The following is a 24907-nucleotide window of genomic DNA, read 5'->3' on the forward strand; positions in this document are numbered from 1 at the left end:
ATCAGATTCCCTGGAACTGGAGTTAAAGGTAATTGTGAGCTGTCAGATGGGTGCTAGGAATTAAACCTTGGTCCTCTGGAAGAATAGCCAGTGCTCTTATCCAATGAGCCATCACTCCAGCCCCTTGTTTTCAATATGAAACTCAGCTGGCCTTGAACTCCAGGTAATCCTCCTGCCTCGGCCTCCCAAGGGAATACAGGTGTGTGCCACTACCCTGACACTCAGCTTTTGTTTCTAATAACATATCTTGAACACAATCTTTAAAGTTCACTGAGTTGATGCTTTTCCTCTTACCTAAGAGGTATAGATTGGCATTCCGGCTGCTGATGCTAAGCGGAAGAGATCGATGAAGATAAAAGTGAAAAGGAGATGGGACACAGCGTGCTGGCCAGCGCAGCGGCAGGACGGGTTTGGACTCCTGTTTGTTTAGGAGCTGCCTTCAAAACAGTGTTTGCTTATGGCCCACTTTGTCTTTTTGCTTACGTGGCTTCAAGCTACCATCTCATTGCCTGAAAAAATGAGTAGACTTTCCAACCTGGATCAGAGGTTCTCCAGCAGAGCTCTCTTAAAAATCAAGGAACTTCCTTCCTAGGATCCTGGTGGATCGGATCCATGACTCATCATTTATTCTCTAGGTGTAGACAGAATGTTAGCTGAAGTGCACAGTGGCAGTTCATTTACTCCATACAACCTTATCAGGCAGCTTCCGAGACCCCTACTTATAGAAGAGAAACTGACTTGCTCAAGATCACACAGCCTGCCAGGGCTGGAGCTGTGACTTTCTTATAGGGTCTAAGGAGTGATAGCCGAAGGCCTGAGTTATTTAAGACCTCTAACTCCAGCCTCTTCTTTCACATAATTCAAGCAACAGTACAAACCCCCCGCCCCCGCCCCAACAAAGCTGGCTGCCGGCCACATGGCAGGTGTAAGGAATTGGCTGAGGTTCCCGGATTTTCAAATGACATTTGCTTTTGAAACACCTCCAGGGGAAGAGTGGATGTGAATGAAGTGGAAACACGTTTGCATCCTGGTGCCCTGTGGGCAGCAGAGTAACTGTCTTCCTGAAGAGGATTAGCCCAAAGCTAAACAGAATCAAGCTGCTTCGCTGGGCATGGAGGTACATCAGTAATCCCAGCACTAGGGAGGCTGAGGAGGATTGCCAGGAGTTCCAACCAGCCTGGACTGTGTATGGAGTATCAGGTCTTTGAGGGCTGAACAGCAAGATTCTGCAAGAAAAAAGGGCTGGGGATGTAGTTCAGGGCTAGTTTATCTGCCATACCCTGGTTTGTTTGGTGCCTGGTGTTACCATTACACACACACACACACACACACACACACCAGAACCCTATGCTAGTATCTGTCAAGGGGTAGCTTGCAGGGATGGGATGGGGGATCTGATCTATAACTTCCCTTAAAGAGAAAAGCTCTAGACATGCCCTGGTAAGTCTGTAGGAATGCTCTGAGGGGAAAGGTAAGGGGAGTGTGCGGGGGATGGGGTGAGGGGGATACTGATAGAGAAACTGCTCCCTTGACCACATCCTCACTTTCACTGGATCCTGGTGATAGAATCCAGGGTGTTTGCTATACCACTGGCGCACCCTAGACCACCATTTTTAACCTTGCTGACTGTTTTTCCCATGCAGATCCAGCAATTAAATTTCTGCACCCTCAATCGGTGAGAGCCCGTCTTTTCTGTGAAAAGCAAACAATTCCTTCTACCCAAAGGGGTTCGAACATGCTCTTTGCTGGGCTGCCTGTATGAGTGAAGGATTAGAGACCTTCTAAGCTAGGTGTGTGCTACATGCTTGTAGCTCCAGCATTTGGGAAGTGGAGACAGACGGATCAGGAGCTGAAGGTCATCCTTGGCTACATAGGGAATTCAAAGCTAGCCTGGACTACTTGAGACCTTGTTTCAAAAACCCAAAATAAATCAATTAAAATTTAGAAATCTTCTAAATGCCCTTCAAGGTAAATAAATTCTGCCAAATCCATACTCGATACATTCTGTGCTTCCCTTAAACTCCGTCCACGAAAAGATTAAAGGCAGCAGAGGATGACAATGTCACCGAGACCTATAGGTAATGGGACAGGTAAAGCTAGCAGCAGGCTGATAAGCTTAGTCGATAACTGGAAATTGGGAAAGGGACACAAAATATATCACCATTTCATGAGGAAAACTTTAGAAAATTGGGCCAGCAAGATGGCTGAGGGGGTTAAAAGCAGTTGCATTGCACGCCTGAGCTCATGAGTTCGAGTCCCTTGAACCTAGGTAAAGGTGGGAGACCCAATTCACTGAGTTTCCCTCTGACCTCTACACACACTGCACGGTGTACCCTCCTCTCAGAATAATAAGAAGAAAAATTAAAAAAAAAAATTTAAAAAATGAAGAAAAATGGGGGGGGGGGCGGAAATTACCCCTCCTTGTCCCTCCTATTCCTAAGAAAGAGCCGTTGTTGTAGTTAACGCTTTTCTCCCGGCGTGGGGTGGGGGTGGCCTCCCTGCCTCTGGTCCCACCGTGGAAGGTAATGATGGGAACACACTGCTGAAGTTCAGGCTGGAGCTGCCACGTGTTGGGTAAGCCGCAGTCTCTAAATCTGTTACATGCAAATGGCCCCACCCTGTGATGTGATGTGATGTGATGTGATGTGATGTGATGTGATGTGATGTGATGTGATGTGATGTGATGTGATGTGATGATGTGACGTGAAGGGGACACTCTATGGGAAACACCCTGTCAGTGCAGTTGACAACATCACACAATGAAGGACCGCTGCTGTTGTCCTAAACTGTCGGCCCCCCAGCGTGTTAGCATGATTGATTCGGGGTGCTCTGCGGTTTCTGAGGGTGTCACGTTCAATGGCTGCTGAACACACTGTTTTCCTGTAGATGTGTCGGCTGCTTCCAGTTCTACCTTTTTATAAATAGCTCTGCGATAAACACTCCTGTGGAGATACTTTTACCTCCCTCGTATTTAGATTTTAAGATTACTTCCCAGAAGTGAAATTACTAGGAGAAAAGGCAATAAACACTTTTAGGCCTGGGTGGCACACAGCAGGTGTCATCTCTTCTGCCGCACCTCCCCCACCTCCTCAGCTTTCTGGAGCCTCCCTGCCCCCCACCAAGGAGGTTTCATCCTCCCAGGAAATGACACAGGACTGCTTCCTTCCTCCCACTCCCGTGGGATGGCGTCTCCTTCAGTTACAGCCTTTCCCCCTTTCTGCATGAGCAAACTCTCCGCGGTCCAACCCTTCTCCCAGCCTTCCCAGGTCAGGACCGAAGTCTTCTGGTCTCTTCTTTGTCACTCAGCACAGGGTGCTAAGACTTAGTCCTCATGTTGTGCTTTTCCTGGGCAGACTGTCTTCTTAGGCCGATAGAGACTACACTAGATATGACTGAGAAACTCATTAGCTGACTCCGTGGGCAGTGGGAGAGAGTGAAGCGGAACTGACCGTGAAGGACAGGGCCTTTGCCACAGTTTCCTGACAGGAGAGAGAAGGTCACTCAGCTCCTTGGTGTTCGTTTTCGGGGTTGTACTGGTCAAATGTTGTGTGTGATGGTGAGCAAGTCCCACGGGTTCTAAGAAAAGGAGCCATTTCACAGCAGTGACACACTCCTGTCTTTGTTCAGTTCTAAGATCCAGGGGACAAGAGGTGGGGATGCCACAGGGAGGGAAAGGCGTACACACTATAAATAGCAGAGCGACGATTAAACACAGGGCAGCAGAGACTTGATAGCAATCCAGACCTTGGATTCCTAATGCAGTCCCTTTCCTTCCTCTAAGGTCAAAGCAAGTGTCAGATCTGGATCTGTTAGCTTGAAGAAGCTGCACCCGAAAAAACAAAACAAAGGCTGGAGAGATGCCACAGCCAGTAAGGGTGCTGGCCACCAACCCTGACAACCTGAGTTCAACCCCAAGAACTCCACATGTGTGCTGTGACATGCTTGTGTCCATCCCCACCGGTAAATAAAAATAAAATTCCACTCATTTTTCCCTTCTTTGAATTTTCTACTTCATTGGCAAGCACATACTACTCTGACAATGCGCACCAAACAAGTGAATTACATGGAGTTGGAGGGGGGGAAGTGAGGGGGATGTGAGGAAGCCCCCTTTCCAGGAGGACTGGAGCTTGTAGAGACCCTGGGCTCATCATGGGATTGCTCTGAGCAATGCACTGTGGACACTCGTTAATCCATTCCCTCTATCTGTCTGGCCCACATAGGGATAGGCAAGAGGCCCAGGGGCTCCGACTGAGGATGCAATGAGCCCATATCAACCATGAGTCCAGGAGCTCCCTGAAAGTATTATCTGAATACAGTGTGTGCTGTTTTCCAAAGAGAGACCCAATGTTGACAAAGGCCTTCCAAGTGCAAGGCACTGATGAACAAAGCATGTGACTCAAACAAAGGTCGGAAACCCTCAGAAAACACAGGCTCACTCTGAAGATAACTGGCAGAGGGGAGAAAATAACAAACGGGACGAGACTCTGCCTTGTGGCTTCATCGTAGCATTCTGCTTCTGCCCTCAGTCTACCCTCATCCCGTTCCAAATCAGGAGCAGGGCAGGCATGACTAGTATGCCATTAAGCCTCTCCTGTCTAAGACACCTCTTCCCCTTCCCCTGAGACCTGGGGCTGTGGACTATGGATCCTCCTCTTGCCTCTTTCCCAGTGTCTGGGGCTCTGATCTTGTTGCTGCCAACTTGCTGTCTGGGTGCCTCCCCAAGGGCCAGCTGCTCCATGTCTCTCAGCAAGCAATGAATTCCATTCCACCAGCACTGTCTGGCCCACACCATGTGAGAGACACGCAGACATCAGATAGTTCCTGAATGTGGCAAGAGTGATAACACTCTTTATCAGGCTGGGGGAGGGGAGAACTGAGCTGTGGCTGCAGCTGTGTGGAGGTGAAGGATCCTCGTACAGGGACAGGGGGAGAAAAGAAGGCTGGATGGCATCTGGATTTGTTTTTATTCGAGACAGGCTCTCACTACGTAGAGCAGCCTCATCTCAAACTCACAGACACTTGACTGCCTCTGCCTCCCAAGTACACCACCATGCCCAGTGGAATTTGGGGTTTTATCTGCATGTCATCAAAGGTTTTGAGACCGAGCAGGTGGGCTCTCTGTTCACATTCATTCTTAAAACCAAGCCAGAGGATAAGAGATCCAAAAGGATTAGGAAGTGGGTCATAGAATGCTAGTCCTGTGGGGTCTGAGGAGGGGGTGCTCCAGCTCCTGTGGGGTCTGAGGAGGGGGTGCTCCAGCTCCCGTGGGGTCTGAGGAGGGGGTGCTCCAGCCCCCGTGGGGTCTGAGGAGGGGGCGCTCCAGCCCCCGTGGGGTCTGAGGAGGGGGTGCTCCAGCTCCCGTGGGGTCTGAGGAGGGGGTGCTCCAGCTCCCGTGGGGTCTGAGGAGGGGGCGTTCCAGCTCCTGTGGGGTCTGAGGAGGGGGCGTTCCAGCTCCTGTGGGGTCTGAGGAAAGGGTGCTCCAGCTCCCGTGGGGTCTGAGGAGGGGGTGCTCCAGCTCCCGTGGGGTCTGGGGAGGGGGTGCTCCAGCTCCGAGAGGCAGCAGCTGTGTAATTTATGGGATTCAATTGCAAAAGAAAACTGTGGGGTTCCTTGCACGAGTCTTCAACATTTCAAGATGACAGCATAGGATTAAACCTCTGGGGCGAGCTTTTAGATGCAAGACTGTATGGGGCAACAAGCTGGATGGTGAAGCCAGCCCCGGTGACAAGACAGAAGAGGGCAGGTCAAAAGACAGACCTACACCGCAGTCCCAGGACGCGGGAAGAGAAGAGACAACGCAGCAAGGCAGATGACAGACCTCTGTACCTTACTTCCTAGGCAGACACCCCTAGAGCAGCCGTGACAAGCTCCAACTTGTTAGTGTGTCCACACAGCATCCCCTCTTTCCCTCCAATCCCTAAGCTGGTGCTGTGGGGTCTCTGTCGAACGGTGCTACCATCCATCCAGTCACACTGAAAACCCCCAAGTCCCCTCCCCTGGGCGTCACCCACCCCTTGGGCCTTCATCGCATCCCTTTGGGCCATTTTCTTTCTACATCTCTCATCCGTGTGGCTTCTTCACAGCTGTGATCACTGCCAAGTTCAAGCAAGTCCTTAGCAGCTCAAGTCAACTACCTATAGCAACCCCGTGTGCCTCTCCCTAACCTCAGTCTGGATCCCACTTCCACTCGCAAGTAAATCCTCCACCCTCCGGGGCTGCTTCTGTTGTATATCGGGTGTGGGTATAGGTTCACTGGGTCCGTGGAATCAAGAGACAGAGGCAGCTCAAGGATGAATTCTCCCAACAGCTTCACTGATGACCCCAAATGCTAATCCACTCAGGTCACTATGGCCCAGCGGATAAGATCCAAATGTCTTTTTTTTGTTTGTTGGTTTTTCGAAACAGGGTTTCTCTGTGTAGTTTTGGTGCCTGTCCTGGATCTCACTCTGTAGACCAGGCTGGCCTCAAACTCACAGAGATCCGCCTGCCTCTGCCTCCCGAGTGCCACTGCCTCCCGCCGCCACCACTGCCCGGCCGATCCAAATGTCTTAATTCTTCCTAATTTTTAAGAATGGGACGAGTTTCACTGAGTACGGTGGAAGAAGGTAAATGGGCAGTATGAAGAGCAGTACCTGTGTCTTAGGGCAATGACCCCGTAGGGCAGGGTAACAGGACGCCTTCTTACATTAGGATGTGCAGCTTTGGGACACATAATCCATGCCACTTGAAGGAGGGCAGTCCAGATTGGCTGGTGTGAATCCTAGGACCTTAGTGTGAGCCAACCTGAATTTAACTTCCGGTCGAGCAATCTCTGCTGGGCAAATCAGGGCGCACCGAGCCTAAGTGAGTGAGGGTCTCGGGGCTCTAGGCTGCAGCTCTGTGGTGCCCTTCAAACCCAGCCTGGCCTCCATCAGGACCTCCAGGGCAGCCTGCAGCTTTGTAGGGAGAGAGCACCACCCAAAACACGTTTTCATGGGCTGAGGAGATGGTGGGCGAAGGCTCAGAGCTGGAGTTTGGCCCCACATGGTGGAAGGAAAGGAAGGTTCCCTTGTAAGTTGACCTCTGACCTCCACATATATACCCTGACACACAAACAAACCAAGAAGTGAAGAAATAGAAGTGCAATAAAATACAAACAAAACCATGTATTTACGGAAGTCAGTGTTGGGTGGGGCTTGGAGGAGCCTAAAATCCTGGGAAGCTGGAAATGACAGCTTGATCTTCCATCCCGGTCAGGAAGTGGGGGGGGGGGAGGGACAGAACTGACCAATCAAATGATCAGTGAGACCCTGCCTCAACAACAAAAATGATAATAATAAATACAATTAACAAATCATAAAGTAAACAACATAAACAAAAATCAAGGAAAGGAAAGGAATCAAAGAGAAGAAAAAAATAGGGTTCATGCCATCACTGGGGAGGCAAGGACAGGCAGGGAGTTTTCCATGCGCAGTACAAGACGTCTTCCTGTCCAAGCAAGCACAGAAGGCCACTTCCTTAATTCCTCTCTTTTGAGATTTTGCAGCAGTCATTTGAGCACCTCCAGCACATAGCGTGCTGGGTTGCTTGGTATTTTGTGTGTTTGGTTGTCTTATTGTTTCCTTAACATAAAGTGGTTTCTTTCTATTCATTCTCACAAGTTTGTCTTAGCTCTCATCTCTTGAGAAACTTTCTCTAGCCTCCACCCCAGCCCACCCACCATGGGTGAAAAGACACAGACACCTAGAGGCCTGTGACTGGGCCAGGCCTCATGGGCTGCTGGAGAGAATCCTGCAGACAGTGATGTTACCAAGCACCTCACAGAGTCTGGCCCCTGTGGGGCTCCACGTTATCTGCGAGGCCCTGGAATGAAATGCTTGTGGGTGGAGACCGCTGATAATAGAGGCAGAACCCTCTGGAAGAAGAGCAGGGTATGGGGAGGCTGCAGCAGATAACCCCAGACAACAAAACCCATCTTATGACATCAATGTGACCCCACCGTTAGGGTTAGGCCAGCATCTTTTGTTTCCTTGTCTATGTCACTTAGACTGGCCTTGATTTTGTGATACTTTTTTTCTCAGCCCCTCCAAATGCTGGCATCACAGGCCAGCCACTGTATACTCAGGACAGGGCTTCTGACTGAAGACAGCTATGACCTGGAAGCAATGCCAGCTATTACTGTGGTTGGGATTGATTGATTTGATCTCGGAAATTGATTTCTGCTTTCTCTTAAAAATCCCATCCCCTTATGTCAGTTGTAAATAAAACCCTCTCTAATGGACAGACGTTTTTTCATCAAAAGATAACAGGAAAATGGTTGGCCAAAGGGCTTGGAGGCAGAGATGCGTTTGCAGCCCACGTGTCCTGGTAGCTGACAGAGCGCTCAATAAATACTTGCAGAAGGGACGAATCACACCTAGCTTTCCGGGAATGGGGGCGGGCCGCATGACGCTCCAGAGAGAATGGCCGGGGTAGACAGCCCGGGATTACACTGATCCACCATAATCCCCCCAAATCCAGAAGCCACCTGGACAAGTTTACTGGTCTGAGCCCCTCTGTTGGGTCCATGTGGATAGTGCTGCCACTGGGTTCAAAACAGGCTTCCCAGAACAGCTCCTAAATTGGTGTATTGTTCTTGTTTGTTTTTTGAAACATGGTCTCATTAGCTCTGGTGTTACATTCTTATCTAACAGATAAGAGAGAGACAGAAGAGGGCTGTCAATTCTGAGACAGAATCCTTTTGATTCTGCCTTTCCTGTCTCACCCATTCACAATTTCCCCTTGGGATTCTGTTTGTCTGTTTACTTTCAGGAACTTTTTATTAAGGAAAATTAAAACGTGACAAGAGTGGAGAAACCGTGTTAGAAGCCTCCAGCGTTTAAGGTGACGAAGCCATGCCCCACCTCGGCCCGTTTCAGATGCTATCTGCTTAGGACTGGAATCCGTTCGGGATTCACCCGGAGGCCCCAGGGGTACCACAGCGCGGCCCCCGGGTCGGGTGCTAACCGAATTTGCTTCCTCCTCTTCCCGCACTGCGTGGGTCACCTCGGCCTGGTGGCGTTCCTGACAACCCACCGGCAGTCCCGGGTGATGTGTGAGTGAGTCTCTGCGCGCTGGGCCCCCAAGAGAGGCAGCCGGCGCCCGCCACTTCCTCTTTCTCGCTCTGACTAAGACACCCTCCCTCCATCCCGCTCCTGGGGTGGAGGCGGGTGCCCGCACGCCCCGCCCAGGAGGCGTGGCCAACGCCGAGGGGCGGGGAAACACCCATATTTGGCCTTATATGGGCAGTCACGTCACAGGACGCGCACTCATTCACATAAAACGCTGCGCTGCCGGCGGAATCCCCGGCTTTCTGGGGCAGCGAGTGGCGGGGCCTGGTGCTGAGATCGCGGGGCGTGAAGAGCGTCGCGCGGCCCCTCGCGCCGGGCACCGTTTGCAAGGCCACAGCCCCGCGGGGCGGCCCGCCGGTCCTCGGCCGCCCGCACGCTGGCCCTGGGCAGCTGTGGGGCGCGCAGCGCCGGGCCGCTGGGTGGCAGCGGCATGAAGGTCACGTCGCTCGACGGGCGCCAGCTGCGCAAGATGCTCCGCAAGGAGGCAGAGGCGCGCTGCGTGGTGCTCGACTGCCGGCCCTACCTGGCCTTCGCCGCGTCCAGCGTGCGCGGCTCGCTCAACGTCAACCTCAACTCGGTGGTGCTGCGGCGGGCCCGGGGCGGCGCGGTGTCTGCGCGCTACGTGCTGCCCGACGAGGCGGCGCGCGCCCGGCTGCTGCAGGAGGGCGGCGGCGGCGTGGCGGCGGTGGTCGTGCTGGACCAGGGCAGCCGCCACTGGCAGAAGCTGCGGGAGGAGAGCGCCGCGCGCGTCGTGCTCACCTCGCTGCTGGCCTGCCTGCCCGCCGGCCCGCGGGTCTACTTCCTTAAAGGTGAGCTCGTCCGGGAGCAGGGGGGTCCCTTGCCACCCGCCCTCCTTCCCCTGCACCCTGTGCCGGGACACCGGGGGCCCCAGGGATCCCTCGCTGCGTAGGAACTCGGGACCGGAGAAAGTCACAACTTGAGGGAGTGTGCGCCCCGGGGTTTCGCGTGCGCTTGGGAGGTCCTTGCAAACGTCAGCGTCCGGGGCTTCCTTCTCCCCACCCGCCTTTCCTCGAAAGCGTCTGGCAACCTGTCTGTCCTCTGGGCTGGGTGGGCTGGGGAGGTGCTGCGGAGGGCGCGTGCTGGTCTGGCGCCGTTTGCAGACCCACGGGGGTCGGGATCTTTCTTAACAGATCTGGCGCGATCAAACAAGTCGAGACCCTCCCCCGGGAGAGTGGCGCCGCGGTGTCCCCTTTCTTCCCGCCTAGACAATTACAGTACGTTAGGCAGTGTCTTGGTGGGCCTCTTGCCTTTTTGACCCTGGCAAGTCCCTCCCCTTCCTCTCCCTTTATTGCTTTTTATTGTTTTCCTCCAGCCTCCTTCTCCCATCCTAGGCCTTTCTCAAGCTTAATTTGGAGCTGACAGCTTTCCCACCCCTTTCGTCCTCTCTTCCCCAGCAGGGGATTATCCCTGGGACTGCCGCCTCAGAGACTGCCAACAGGCCAGCCGGGTTAGGAGAGGTGCTGCAGGGGCTGTGAGATACGGAGGAGATTCTGTGGCCTTTGATTTTAGGCCTTCAAGGGCTGCCTCCAGGCCCGACCATTTCACCTGCTGCGGAGATAACTCTGGCTTCCGGTTGTGGGTGGGTGAATTACTCTCAAACCCCACATCATTGATTTCTGGGTCATTTCCTGTGACTGCTCTTGCTGTCTAACCTCAAAAGTGTGGGAACCCTGGCCTGGGTGCAGAGGTGAACTCGGATAGGGCCCCAGAATTCTTTTAGCTGAACAGCTTGTACAAGAACACGATGTGGTTCAGAATTCAGGTACAGTGAGCTGAGACCCTGTTTCAAAGCCATGCAACTTGGAATTTCACATACTGCAGGCTAGGAAGATTCCAGAGGCTTGTGAGTAGCTCCCTATCTACTAACACCTCTTGCTAACTGTCCCTTGTTGATCCCATTGGGAGATAACAGGAGTGGATGACAGCTGCAAGGTGTGGAGGTGGCCTTCTCTAAGCTCTGCAGAAGTCTCTCACTTTTAAAAAACGAAGTAACATATATCCAGGTAAAAATGAATAGCACAAAGTGTGTATAAGGAAATGTCTTACACCCTAAAACCTAGTTCCTCTGCCCAGAAACAGTACCAGTGATTTCTTGTCAGCCTTCAGATAATTCCTCTTACGGATAGATTTTAAACAAATGGAATCCATCTGTCTCTCAATTCTGCCTCTTTCACCCAACTGGATCCATGCTGCTTCATGATAGTGCCTGGTGATGAACACTAGGTTGCTCCCAGCCTGGCTGTGTGAAGGAGAGGGTAGATGTCCTTGTAAGGTGCTCTGGCACGTGCAGTCTCGTCTTTCATTCAAGCCGTGTAAACTCCAAGATCAAAAGTGATGTGCATTTGGGACTTCAGTAGAAACCTGCTACCCTTATAACACTGCTGAAGTTCACACTGTTGCAGAGGAGAATTCCTTTATCTTACATAGCACATGTCCGGATGGGCATTCGGGGTTTGACCTGGTGGCATCCAGATGTTGGTACCAGGCCTTTTGCACTTCCCACTGAAATGAGGCGATGAAGACCAGTCGGGTAGCTGGTGCTTATTTATATACAGTGCTGTGTGCTGCCTCTCCTGTGGCAGTACAGTGAGGATTGAAAGTAGACTCACTCTGGAAAAGGTTGAAGCAGCCTTGGGAACTGCTAGCACTCTTGCAATTTGAGTGAGACACAAGTGAGACATCAGAGAAGAATGTTCTGTCTCCACACCTCCGATGGGAGTGGGTGGAGGGCAGAGACCTAATCTCCTGACCCCAGTTTGAAGAGGCAAGCCCTGTTTATCTGTCCTTCAGCTACACTGAGACTCTTTGCCTGTTTCATTTTGTTAACTGGCAAGCAGTCCCCAGCCCTAACCAGCACCTCTCTCTGCCCTTCTGCCTGCCAGCTCTTAAATGGTCTATTTAAGGCCTAAAGATGAAGTGGCCTGAAGGCTTCTCTTCTCAAAGCCTTGTCCTCAAGTTTGGGAGTGCCTGGGCTATCTTTCTCCAGATGCCCACAAACCTGTCATTTTTTGTTTCTTGGAACCCAAACTATTGAACCCAGATCTAGCCTTGTGATTTATTGACTAGGAAATGCAACCCCACCCCCTGCCCTCGAGGCTATGTGGGTTAGTGTAAATCTGTAACATTCCCTGTGCCTCCTCCAAGGGAAGGGGGGCTGCCTGGGGAAGCTAGGCCACCAAAGCCTTCACCTCTGCTCCCTAGTCCTTCTTCATGACAGAGAACATGACCATTTGTGGAGGACAGAAGTTTCTCCCGGGGAGCCGGTGGGCTCTTTGTCTAGTGACCACAGGGGAGATTTGGGAGTACTAAATGGGGGCAGAGGCAGTGGCAGAAGCTGAGAGGAAGCCAGAATGACAAGATGACTCATTCTAGGAATTGGCTGCAGCTCCTGGGAGGGAGTTGGAGACTGCCATGCAATCCATTAACCATTTGCTGACTGCAGGAGTGAGCCCTCCACTGTTGGGCTATCTAGTACCAAAAGACAGAAGCCAAAGGAAGCTCTATGAAAGGCCCTTGTCCCAGGATGCTTACATAACTGATAATTTGACACCAAGTGAATCCTTGAGGCTAGTGAAAGACAGTTGGGTTTTCTGGAGGCTCTCAGATGCACCTCAGGTTGCTGGTTGTGAAACAGAAGGTTCCTAAGCAAGAACGTGTCTACCTACAATGTCTTGGCTTTCTATGGGCCTCCAGGCCAGATTTACCAGTTCTTCCTCACTGATCCTGAGACCATTGATGTGGGTGCAAATATTTCTGTTACCTGGTCATTTTTACCTTTTTTTTTTTTTTTTTTTTTTTTTTTTTAAGAGGGGGAGTCTTGCTATATAGCCCAGGCTGGCCTTCAACTCATGACCCTAATTCCTAATTCAGTCTCCAACTGCTAAGATTATAGGCATGTGCTACATTCTCAGCTTTAGAGGATCCCCTTTAACCTAAAGTGAACCTTCTGGAGGAACTGAAATGTAATACCAGCATTCTTACATGCCCAGAAGTGTGCATTCTTCCATTTGGTTTAGAATGTATTAACTTGATTTATGACTAAGTTGTACCTATAGAAGGGGTTGTCTGTGACCTTAGGACCTTAGGAGTGAGAAAGGACATGCTTCTGTGAATGGGAGAGGGTACAGCTTTAATTTTACCTAGAGCAAATGGGCCAGGGAAAAAACAGTTACGGAGTCTTCTTAGAAAGTAATGAAATTTTACATACTCACACCTTTGTTTTAGGTAAACAGGAAAAAAATTGCTTTTGTTTTCTGAGGGGATATGGTTAATATTTACCAGATGCCAGATAAGTGGCTTCTGATAGATACAAAAAGTTAGGCATTGTCCCTCATTGAGAGACATCTAAAAACTTTATCATTTCTTATTTGTGTATGTGTGGGTGTATGTGTACCGTGTATGTACAGGAACCCAAGGAGGTCAGAATAAGGTGCTAGACCCCCGCCCCCGGAACTTGAATTACAGGTGTTGTGAGATGCCACGTAGATGCTGCAAACTGAACCCCAGGTTCTCTGCAAGAGCAGTAAGTGCTCTTAACTGCTGAGCTATCTATCTCTCTAGCCCCAAATGACAGAATTTTAGGGGTGTGTGTGTTGGGTGTGTGTGTGTGAGTAAAGTTCATTTTTTTTTTTAATTCTAAAACTGGTGGTTTTGTTCAGTTTTCTTGAAATCACATTTATTTACTTACGTTTTTATTGAGCATGCATGTGTCGGAGTGCACATGTAGAGGCCAGAGGATGACTTGCAGGAATTGATTCTTTCCCTGTGTTACATGGTTCTCGGGTGGAATCGGGTCGTCAGGTCTGGTGGCAGGTGGCTTTGCCCACTGGGCCAGCTCAGTTGCTCTTGTTAGTTTTTCAGTTCTCAGAAGTTGTTACTTCAGCAGGCTTGTGTTGTGTTAACTGTCACACAGTCGGGGTGTACGTTTTCTGACAGTCCGAGAGCCCAATGTCGTTTCCTGTCTCACCTCCATTTGTTCATTTCTCTTTGAAGGGGGGTATGAGACTTTCTACTCACAATATCCTGAGTGCTGTGTGGATGTGAAGCCCGTTTCCCAAGAGAAGATCGAGAGTGAGAGAGGCCTTCTCAGCCAGTGTGGAAAGCCGGTTCTCAGTGTCACCTACAGACCAGCCTATGACCAGGTATGTGGGTCCCCGCTCCTGCCTTTGTGCCTCCTCAGCACCCTGACTCAGCTTGGGTCTTTGGGACACTATTCTTCAGAGCGCTGCCGTGGTTTGCCCTCGGGTCCCACCGCAGAGTTAGTGGGCAGTCTTCCAGCACACACACAGCTAACTAGGGTCTGGGGGCCACAGGATGCTGGGCAGCTTCTGGAGAAAAGAGGAAGTGAGAGGGGAACATTGTTATTAGCTGCCGTGGGCAGTTCAGGGAAACTTGCACATACTGGTTTAGCTTTCCCTGAAGACATTCAGAGCTGACTTTCAGGCTTCCTGTGTTGTTTGTTTGTTTGTGGCTGTTGTTTTATTTGATGTGTGTGACTGTTGCCTGCATGTATGTGTGTGCACCATGTGCATGCCTGCAAGGTCAGAAACTAGACATCCCCTCTGTTAGGAGCTGCCATGTGGTGCTGGGAATGAAGAACAAGTGCTCTTAGCTGCCTGGCCATCTCTCCAGCCCCATTCTCTCTTGTTTTTTTGGGATAGGCTTGCTATGTAGCCCAGGGTAGCCTTGATTTAGGATCCTCCTCCCTTAACCTCCCAAAGGCTGTGGTTGTAGGCTGGCCTTGAACTCACAGAGATCCGCCTGCCTCTGCCTCCTGAGTGCTGGGATTAAAGGTATATGCCACCACAGCCCGGCGAACCTTCTGTTTTCCCTTTGGCCTACACATCTGACTTGGAAGCAGTTTTTCAGTCTTTCCCTCAAAACGAAGAACATAGCAAAGCCTAATAAAGAGCCTTCTAGATATATAGAAATGCAAGTTCCCTGCCCTGGGCAAAACTCAGCCCCTGGAGACAGAGTTCTAAATACAAACAGGTGGCCTTGCTTCTAATGGGGTTCATGGTCATTGGAAGCCTCTTAACCTGGCCAGATGCCAGAGTCATGGGTTCTATTTGTTTTCTTTCAAAAACAACCCACATGTGGGATGAGCCTGCATCCACAGCCTGTGTCTAAGCTGGATGTGTGTGTGTGTGTGTGTGTGTGTGTGTGTGTGTGTGTGTGTGTGTGTGTGTGTTGGGATTGTGTCCGACCCCTTTCTCAGAAAGTGAAAGAGAAGCAGGAATTGGCAGCAGGTTGTGAAAGCGCTCCAGCCCTTTGGCCCACTGAGGGTGGGGTGCTCTGATGTGTCTTCAGCACCTGGGGATCCCCGTACACTGAGAGAGGCTGAGTGAAGCTGTCATAGCCTCTGAGTTTTCTGGCAGCTTTGGTGTCTTCCTCTGGAGTTGAACAGAAGATTCGGGAAAGGAGAGAAATAGGATTTCAGAGGTGTGATGGGCCAAGCGGCAGGGGAAGTTGGATGGCGTCCCAGGCTGGTGTATCAGCAGTTTCCAGACACTCCGAGGTTTTAGGCAGTGTCCAGCCTGCTTCTCTGAGGGGGTGACTGACATTGGTGCCATGGGGCAAGGGGGTGGGGTGGGGCTGTAGCCGACCAAAGGTAGGATGGCATTAGACTTGAGCCTCTGACCTCTTTCTCAGGAAGGGTCTACCATCTCTACCGTTTTTCTAGTTTCTAACCAGTGAGGAGCTTGGGCTGGGCTGGGCTGGGTACAGGGGACAATCTGCCCTCCGGCCAAGACCAGGCCTGTTGGGATTGCTGTCAGGATCCGCCCCGTGTCTTCCCCAGGGAGAGAAGCTGGGTTCTATTTACTCGTTTTCAGCTGGACGAAGGTGGCAGCTGCATATATACAAGTTGATGATCCAGCCAGTATTCCTTTCTGTCTTACCAGTTATCCCAAGAGGATAGAAATTATCACCAGTTCTCATTCAGGGCGTAGAGAAACTGCCTGAGCTCCTCTCAGTGAGAAGCGAGGACTCCGCCCAGAGCTCTTATTCCTAGACAATTTCTAGAGAAATACAAGAAGGAAAGTATTTTCTTCCCATTTTTACCTGAAATACTGAAATCTAAGCCGGGTACACACCCATAATACCAGCACTCTGTCAGGATAAGGCACCAGGATTGCCGTAAGTTCAAAGACCGCCCGAGCCACACAGTGAGTGCCATCCAGGCCAGCCTGGCACGTGCAGAGACCATGTGTCAGGGAGGGTAAAACAGAATTAGCCGTTTTCTCATACTGAGCTGCAAAGCAAGACTGGGGAGACCTGCCACTCACGCTGAGTGACAGGTTTCAGTCCCAGCTCTCCCTCTGACTGTCTCTGACACTTTCATCCCTTCGGAGCCTCAAGTAACTGTCTGGAAAATGGCATTGTTACTATCTTACAGGTCTGTTTGAAGATTAGAATATAGGTATCTCAAGCCCTGGAAATTGTAGGTGCTAATAAAAATGCTGGTTGTAGATCTGTAACTCAGTTGGTAGAGTGCTTGCCTACCAAACACTGAACCCCTGGGTTCAGTCTCTAGTACCACATAAACTGGGTATGGAGGTACATGCCTTTAATGCCAGCATTTGGGAGATAGAGGCAGGAATATCAAACTACACCCTGTGCCCAGCCCAGCTATGGGTATAGTTTGAGGCCAGCCTGAGCTACATGAGATCCCATCTCAAAAAGTGTGTGTGTGTGTGTGTGTGTGTGTGTGTGTGTGTGTGGTGTTCCCATGCTGGTTACTATTAACCTTACATAATTATCTGTTACTTCCTTCCATGTAGTTAAATTGGCTTTTGCTTAAACACCCTGAGTGCTGGGTGGGTTGAGACATGCCTGCTGCTGACCCCCCCCCCCCACCCTCATCTCTTGGTCCCTTACCTTTTTCCTTACTATGGGTCTGACTAAGAATTTCCTTCTACCCCTTTTCTGGGGCAGGAAATGGGGGGCTCCAAGAGTCTCTGGCCTTCGCTTGGCACCTTAGAACCCTGTAAATGCGCAGATTACTACATCTGTTTAGCCCAGAGCTCCATTTCAGTTTCCCTTAGGGGGCAGGTGCTCTTTGGCCCCGCCTTTGTAGGGAGCTTCCGCTAGAAGCCTGTGGTGTGGGTGATGACCTCAGCCTCCAAGTCCTACACTCCATGTGAAGGTCGGGGTGGGGAAGCCCCTCTGCTGTGGTCTAACAGCTTTTCTGAGTCTAGATTCTGAGTAGGTAGATTCTAAGAAACATACTTTTTTTTTTTTTTTTTTTTTTGCGGGGGTGGGGCGTGGGGTGGGGGTGGGGTGGTACTTCTACCATCCCTAAAATGTAGATCAACAGTGTGTCAGGGTTTATGCAGTACGTGATATAAAATGCTGTAAAGGAGGAGACTCTGACAAACTCTTTTCCACGTTAGCTGTGGATTAGGAACCTTTCCCTGGTTGTCTCGGGGGAGTTCGAACGGGAACAAGAGCCCTTTCAGTTCTGACCATTTCCCACCTGGGAAGGCTGCTAGGACTTCTAACCTCCTCGATCGATCGTGCAGCAAATGAAACTGTGGTCCCTGTGAGTTTGGCTGTCACAGAGTCACAGGGGTAGAGGGTTTGCTGGGATGGAGGTGCCCCCCACACTCCTGGCTGAGTTGTCCTGGCTCTGAACTCTACCTGGGAACCAGAAAGGGACCTCCCACCTTAGGACACAAATAGGTCAGGGTTGTTGTTTTTTCTTCCCCCAAATGAGCAAGCTAATCCAATATTTCCTGGTTGTCCTTTGTTCCTGCTTCTAGGGTGGCCCCGTTGAAATCCTTCCCTTCCTCTACCTTGGAAGTGCCTACCATGCATCCAAGTGCGAGTTCCTCGCCAACCTGCACATCACAGCCCTGCTGAATGTTTCCCGCCGGGCCTCCGAGGCCTGCACCACCCACCTACACTACAAATGGATCCCTGTGGAGGACAGCCACACTGCTGACATTAGCTCCCACTTTCAAGAAGCAATCGAGTTTATCGGTAGGTTCAGCCATGCCCTCTCCGTTGTTTGGGAATCGCCGTGGAGTGGAATATATATTCTTATCTTTTGATACCTTGGTATGGTTACCTCCTTGGAGAGAAAGGAGTCTGTTTTTGAAAACGGCAACTTCTGTAGCTCTGGGTGGCCTCAAATTTGCTACGCAATCAAGAATGACTTTGAAGCCCTGATCTTCTTCCACCTTCCAGCTGGTGGGATCAGGAACCAACCACTGTACCAGAAAAGTGTCCTGTGTATGCAGCCCAAAGAGTTGGGACCAAGAACAGGAGCTTTAGCCATCACAAAGGCAAGGGGAGGACTGATTACTATTATTAAGAGTTTTTGTTTCCGAGATAAATGAATTAATGTCACTGTGTGTCGGTGCTTTGCTGCTCTGGTTATTGTTTGGACCAGTCGGAGCAGAGTGCATCCGTGTGTGCTGTTCCGCAGGAGGAAAGCAGGGGACGAGCCTCCTTCTACGTAGGTTAGGCTATTTTTAAAGCAAACAGAAGGCTGGAGGGAGCGCTCCTTACGCACCAAGCCTCCAGGGCCCGGCAGCTTTGCACAGTTCTGGCAAACGGCTTTGGAGGCAATTTATTTTGCATTTTCAGCTAACTCTGGATTACAAAGATAGCGCTGGACTCCAGCCCTGCGCCCTGTGCGCAGGAAACTTGGCATCTTTTGCATCCCTGCAGCCTTGTGAGGCAGCTGTCATGTTCCACCGTACAAGCCTGAGGACTGACCCTCGGCCTCTAGTCCCTCCGCCCGGGAGAGCCTGGGCCCTGGGGTGTTTTGTTACTCAGTGTTGCCTTGGTTGCCCTCACATTCTGGATCTCTTTCCCCCATTGTGTTTAGCCTGACTTTTCTGTTTCGAATGTACAAATACTCTCGTGATCCTGGCCTCTTCCTTCTTTCTCTTTAGCAGGCACAGTTGTTGGGATTGAGACATCATTTCCTGTGTCTTGTTAAAGGCAGGTGTTAGGCAAAGGGTGATTACTTGGCACAGGCAGCAATTAAAGGCCCCTCAGCCACGTGGAAGGGCCTGCTCACCACACAGTGTCTGTCCTAAGGAGTCTTGACAGACCAGAGGCACGGACTGCGGCTTTCCTGTCACCAGAGTCACTAGGCTGAGAATCAGCCAAGGGGGTGGGTTCTAGGTGGGAACGCGTGACTTTTCATGCCCTTGGGAGGGCTCTGCCCTTCTCAGCCTGTTACTTAATTACCTGGATAGCTGTAGAGTGAGGTCATGCAACCTGCCCCTGTCCAGTTCTGGGAAGCCTCCCTCCACATCCTGTGTGTATGTTGTGTCTGTTTGTGGACACAGTCCCACAGTCCCGTTTCAAAAGCACCTGATGTTTTTTAAACCCGGACACAAGCCCTGCTGATAAGCGCTGACCCTTCTTTCTAAGGGAGGAGGATGCTGGGGGTGGCAAGAGCCTAAGGTTTGGAGAGAGTTCCTGAAACAGTGCATTCCATATCCTTTCAGGGCTTGAATGTGCCAGTGGCCCACTAAATGCTCACAGCCAGTGGAGGAGCCAGGGAAAACTCTGTAATTGCCCTCAACCCCATAATCCCAAGGACTGGGGGGGGGGGGGCAGTCTCTCCTTTGAACTGACTTATAGGGACTCTTGTTGGGGGCCGGCTCTTTATTATTCCTTTTGGATTGATGAGTCTCAGTACCTCCAGTGAGCTCCTCTGGGCGTGCTCTGGAGTTTCATTGTTGTTCCGATTGGAAATCTCAACGGTTCCTCCCTGACCCCTTAGAAATTGGATCTTGTAAACATAGAGTCGTTCTCGGACTTCTTGAACTTTAAGCACATGGTGGAAGGTGGTAAGAGGAGTAACATTTTCCCTTCACTTTTTTTTTAAATACTGTGGTCTTACACAATACCAGTTATAGCTACATCTAACTTCCTGTGAGGTAATTACTTCTTCACTATCAAGAGGGAATTGAGGAGACCTTTTGGGTGATTTTGATTTGATATGTGTTCATCTATATCCTTTCCTGTTTTTGGCAGTTGTTTTGCTGGAAAGAGTAGAGCAGGGACAAAGGGACTCTACACACACACACACACACACATACACACACACACACACACTCTGTCATAGTAAGCAGAAGAATGCTAACTGATGGTGGGAACTTTATAGCAGTGACTCCCATTGTTGAGCAAGATGGAGTTTGCAAAAGCCATTTATGTCCTCCATCTAGTAAGCGTCACTTAGCCAGGACTATAATTAGTGGCCGGGCACTGTTTGTTGTGTGTTTGGTGATGAGAACCCTGGAACCTCACCAAGCATCCCGCCCTGTCACAGCAAGACAGTGTGCTCAGGGAATCCAGAAGACCTCTTCCAGGATAGGGCTTATGTCCTCACCATTAGTATCAGAACTGGAGAGGCTAAGTTGTTTTTCCAGGTCGATCTTTGAGCCTCCAACACTCAGGAAATTACATATTACCCCATAAAGAATACATATGATTTTGAGGATTTTCCAGTGTCCCTTTGAATCTGATCTAGAACACAGGTTAAGATGCTGTCTCTAGACAGGACGTTTCCAGGTCTGTCACTTCCAGAAAGGATCTGTGCAATTGTCCTGGGAAACAGTTTCACGGATAAAAGTCCTACATGGGGACATATGTCATTGGAATTTCAAACTCTATTACAGAGTCTCATTGCGTAGCCCAGGCTGGCCTTGAACTTGTGGTCCTCCCATTCATCCCTCAGATGTTGGGATTACAGACTGTAGATATAAACCATGCTCAGCTTGAGGACCATGGCCCTCGAACTTGCACAGTGGAGGACCACTAGGTCACGGAAGTTGTCCTGCGTGTGCCCTGCATTTGGCACTGCCTTTAGATTCGAGTTCTGACCCTACTGCCTTTCTCTGCTTCGTTCCAGACTGTGTCAAGGAAGAAGGAGGCAAGGTCCTCGTCCACTGTGAGGCTGGGGTCTCCCGGTCGCCCACCATCTGCATGGCGTACCTCATGAAGACCAAGCAGTTCCGCCTGAAGGAGGCCTTCGACTACGTCAAGCAGAGGAGGAGCGTGATCTCTCCCAACTTTGGCTTCATGGGACAGCTTCTTCAGTATGAGTCTGAGATCTTGCCTTCCACACCCACGCCCCAGCCTCCGTCCTGCCAAGGGGAGGCAGCCAGCTCCTCCCTTATAGACCACTTACAGACACTGAGCCCTGAAATGCAGGGTGCCTACTGCACATTTCCTACCTCAGTGCTGGCGCCAGCGCCCACCCACTCCACAGTCGCAGAGCTCCACAGGAGCCCTGTGGCCACAGCCACATCCTGCTGAGACTGGGATTGGCTCCCAGGGAATCTCCAAGAGCAACTGTGATTTTTGTTTTTTTAAACTCGTGGACATTTCAAACCCGTGCAATACTGAAGACCTCTCTCTGTCCCGCTGCCCCAGTGAGATGGCGACGGTCACCAGGCTTGCAGGTGCACTTCAGACCGACCCCGAGGACAGCGTCTCGGGACCGTAGGAAGGCCAAGCCATGACTCCGGCACAGCCCGTGCTGACTACTGTACTTCCAGAACCCTGCCCACTCAGGACCTCCCCATCCCTGCACCTCAAGAAGTTCGCCTTTTCATTTCAAGCATAAGGCAATAAATAACCCGCAGCAAAGTGGGAGCGAGACGCCACTGGACTGGGGAGAAGGCAGAGACAAGCCAGTTCATTTCGAAGGAAGCACAATTTTCACTCTGTTTTTTGAACGTTGGCAAACTGTCTGTCTCTGTCGCTTCAGGGAATAAAGCTGGTCACCACCCAGTCAGAAAAGTTACCCCAGCTAGATCTGTCAAGGCAGAAGTACCTGCCAATCTGAACCCAGAAGTGTTTCTGAGATTCTGTCTTGGGTCCCATGAAAGCTACTGGCTGAAGGAGAAGATGCTGAGCCATCAGGGTTTCCTTCTCACCAAGGGTTCCTCCGTGACCTCGGACTCCGGCATGATTTTTATGCATACTTGAACCTGTCCCATTGTATCTCTCTTTCAAGCAACTCTGGTATCATTCAAAGAGTTTTTGGACCCTAGACCAAAAATCACCCCTTTGAGGAGGTGGCAGGAAGCGCCCCGAGAAAAGGGGCATGCGCTGTGTTCTGGGTCAGTGGTGGTGACAGCCCTTACTCAGCTTAGCGTCCTTCTGTGTGCCGACTTGTCGTCCACTGTGACACTCGTTCCCCTCCCTGCCCCTGAGGGGGGTTGTCTTCAAGCTACTGATTCTGGGATTTGCATCTTTTGCAATGTGGTACTACTTATGTTCGTTGATAGGTTATTTCTCCAGGGGAAAGGCAATAAGTCCCCCAAACCCCATGTGAATGTGAAGAAAAGCAGTATGTTGCCGGTTGTTGTTTTTTTACATAGTGCAAAATAAAAATAACATAAAATAAAAAGTACTTGTTCTTGTTAGTGATGACTTGGGATAGGAAGGAGTACTTTTGAGGAGGGACTTAAGCGTGCCTTACTGTTTTCTGTGTTTATTTTTAAATTTTTGTTTTATATGTGTGGGTGTTTTGCCTCTATACCACGTGCACACCTGGTGCCTGCAGAGGCCAGCAGAGGGCGTCGCATTCCCTAGAACTGGAGGTAGAGACAGTTGTGAACTGCCATGTGGGTACTGGAAATCAAACCCAGGTCCTCTGGAAGAGCAGCCAGTGTGCACTTAACTGTTTGAGCATCTCTCCAGCTCCATTTTATCCAAATGAATGGTAGGGTGAGGTATGGTGGATGTGAAACACTATGTTTGCTCTTGAGTCTGATTTTAGCAAGGACATAGACTTGCTAGAAAAGCCCTCAAGGTAGCCGGACCTCCCACCTTGGCTCTCTCTTTAACAGCCTGCTTTAACTTTTGGTTCCTCAGCCCTGAAGTGGACTGAAAGGAGCTAGATGCTCTGCAAAGTTCCTAGAAATGCACAGCCCTTTTTTCCAGAAAACCCAAATGCCAGGCTTGTGGCCAGCCTCCCTCTGCCCTGCCTGGCACATGGTAGACTCAGGAAAGACTGTCTAGAGATAGTTGAGGGGTAAAGGTTCCCCTTAATGGCCTGCCCCCCTCTTTTTACCCTTATAACTAATTCTTCCAGATAACTCCCTCTGGAGTTTTCCTAGTAAATTTTCCTAGGTAAATCTCTGAGTGGGTTTCAATCCAAGTGAAGCTCAACCTGCCTCCTGAGTAATTTCCTGTGCGTAAGTGGAGGAAGGAAAAAGAATCAACTGTGGGGCTGGTGCGGACTAAATTGCAGAGTCAGGGCATGGTCCCTAACTCGGGCCAACAGGAAAATGACTGGCTTTTATGCCATCCCACTCAGCTGATGCTTCCAGCCAAACCTCGCACTTAGAAGGGTCCAAAGAGCTCTCCAGTACCCCAATGTGCCCTTTGCTGGCAATAGCAAGACAGCAGCAGAGTAGCCCAGTTTTCTCCAAACACAGCATCCTAAGACTGCATGCGACCTTGCTGTCTTCCTTTCCTTTCCCCAAATCAAGGTCCACGGGCTCCTGAGAAAGCCCACAGATGGGAAGGCCACGCAGACCAAGAAGACCCAATCACTTTGAGTCACTCCCTTACCACATCCAAGTAAGTCTTCCTCTGTGTACAGCGATGGACAGGGAGGAAGAAGTCCTCACCTCCCACTAACTCCTGTTTTGAAGCTAATCTGCAACCAGACTGAGGCTTGGCTTGCCTGATTCATGACCCCCTCCAAGTCCCACATCCCTTAAGCCTCTGCTGAGCCCTGGAGTATCCCCTGGAAGCACTGTGCAGTTTCGTCCAGGTGCCGAGTGGCTAGAGGACCTTGTAGGGACAGTTGGGACTAGGAAGCCAGCTGCAGGCTGGACTGCTGTGCTAAGCTGCAGCCCACTCGCTGTCACTTGCTTTATTGCGTTAAAGTCTGCCTCTAAAGGGTGAGTAAGTCCTCTAAACCAGGCATATGAGGATTGCTCATAAGCCCCGTGAGTCATGGTGGGGCAGAGGAGGGCAGGCCAAGTGAAGCCCCACAGCTGGTAGGTGCGGGGACTGTCACTCCGCTTGCTAGTCTCTGTTAATCACACCTCCATTTCTGCCCGATCAACCTCACACTGGTGTCCAGCACCAGTGGAGAATTCAAGCTAGTGTTATTGCCAGTTAAACTCCAGGGTTTGAGGAACCACGATCCGTCGGTCTCCAGCATTGTCTTATGTGAAGACGCATCCCAGTCTGAGAGGATAGGACATTAATTTCCCAACTACATGTATGCACAAACCTCTCATGTTCACCCGAATTTCTGAGCTGGGTGTTATAGGAGGGTGGGGTTACACAAGTACCCAGAGTATGTCTGGAGCCCTATGCATCCACGGCAAGGACCCTAAGGAAATGTCTCCCCAACTTCAACAGCCTGAACAGTGGTACCTGTCTGAACTAGTAATTTATCTTCTGAGCATCCTGAAACTCATGATTGCCCGTCTCTCTCAGGCTATGTGGTAGTTCAGAACTAAGCTTTTAACCTACAGGAAAAAATGACATGCTTTGCTTTTAGTTCAGTCTTTCATTTTTGTTTTGTGACAGAATGTGCTATGTAGCCCAGACTGGCCTCAGACTCAGTCCACCTGCTTGGATTTTCTGAGTGTGGAGGTCAGGGAGCACACCACCATGCCCAGTGCAGAGATGATCAGGGAGCACACCACCATGCCATGTGCAGAGATCAGGGAGCACACCACCATGCCCAGTGCAGAGATCAGGGAGCACACCACCATGCCCAGTGCAGAGATGATCAGGGAGCACACCACCATGCCCAGTGCAGAGATCAGGGAGCACACCACCATGCCCAGTGCAGAGAT

At 50.7% G+C, this 24907-nt stretch overlaps 1 protein-coding gene across 1 annotated transcript; it reads left to right on the plus strand.

Moving 5' to 3' along the window:
* Positions 1 to 9370: 9370 nt before the first annotated feature.
* On the plus strand, positions 9371 to 22491 carry Dusp5 (dual specificity phosphatase 5). Its single transcript, XM_006995129.4, has 4 exons — positions 9371 to 9898; positions 14103 to 14251; positions 17873 to 18092; positions 20986 to 22491. The coding sequence occupies exons 1-4, from the start codon at positions 9520 to 9522 to the stop codon at positions 21390 to 21392; spliced, it is 1155 nt and encodes a 384-aa protein (XP_006995191.1). The 5' UTR covers positions 9371 to 9519; the 3' UTR covers positions 21393 to 22491.
* The last annotated feature ends 2416 nt before the right edge of the window (positions 22492 to 24907 follow it).

The sequence above is a fragment of the Peromyscus maniculatus genome, chromosome 1, assembly GCF_049852395.1.
Source record: "Peromyscus maniculatus bairdii isolate BWxNUB_F1_BW_parent chromosome 1, HU_Pman_BW_mat_3.1, whole genome shotgun sequence".
Taxonomy (NCBI): Eukaryota; Metazoa; Chordata; class Mammalia; order Rodentia; family Cricetidae; genus Peromyscus; species Peromyscus maniculatus.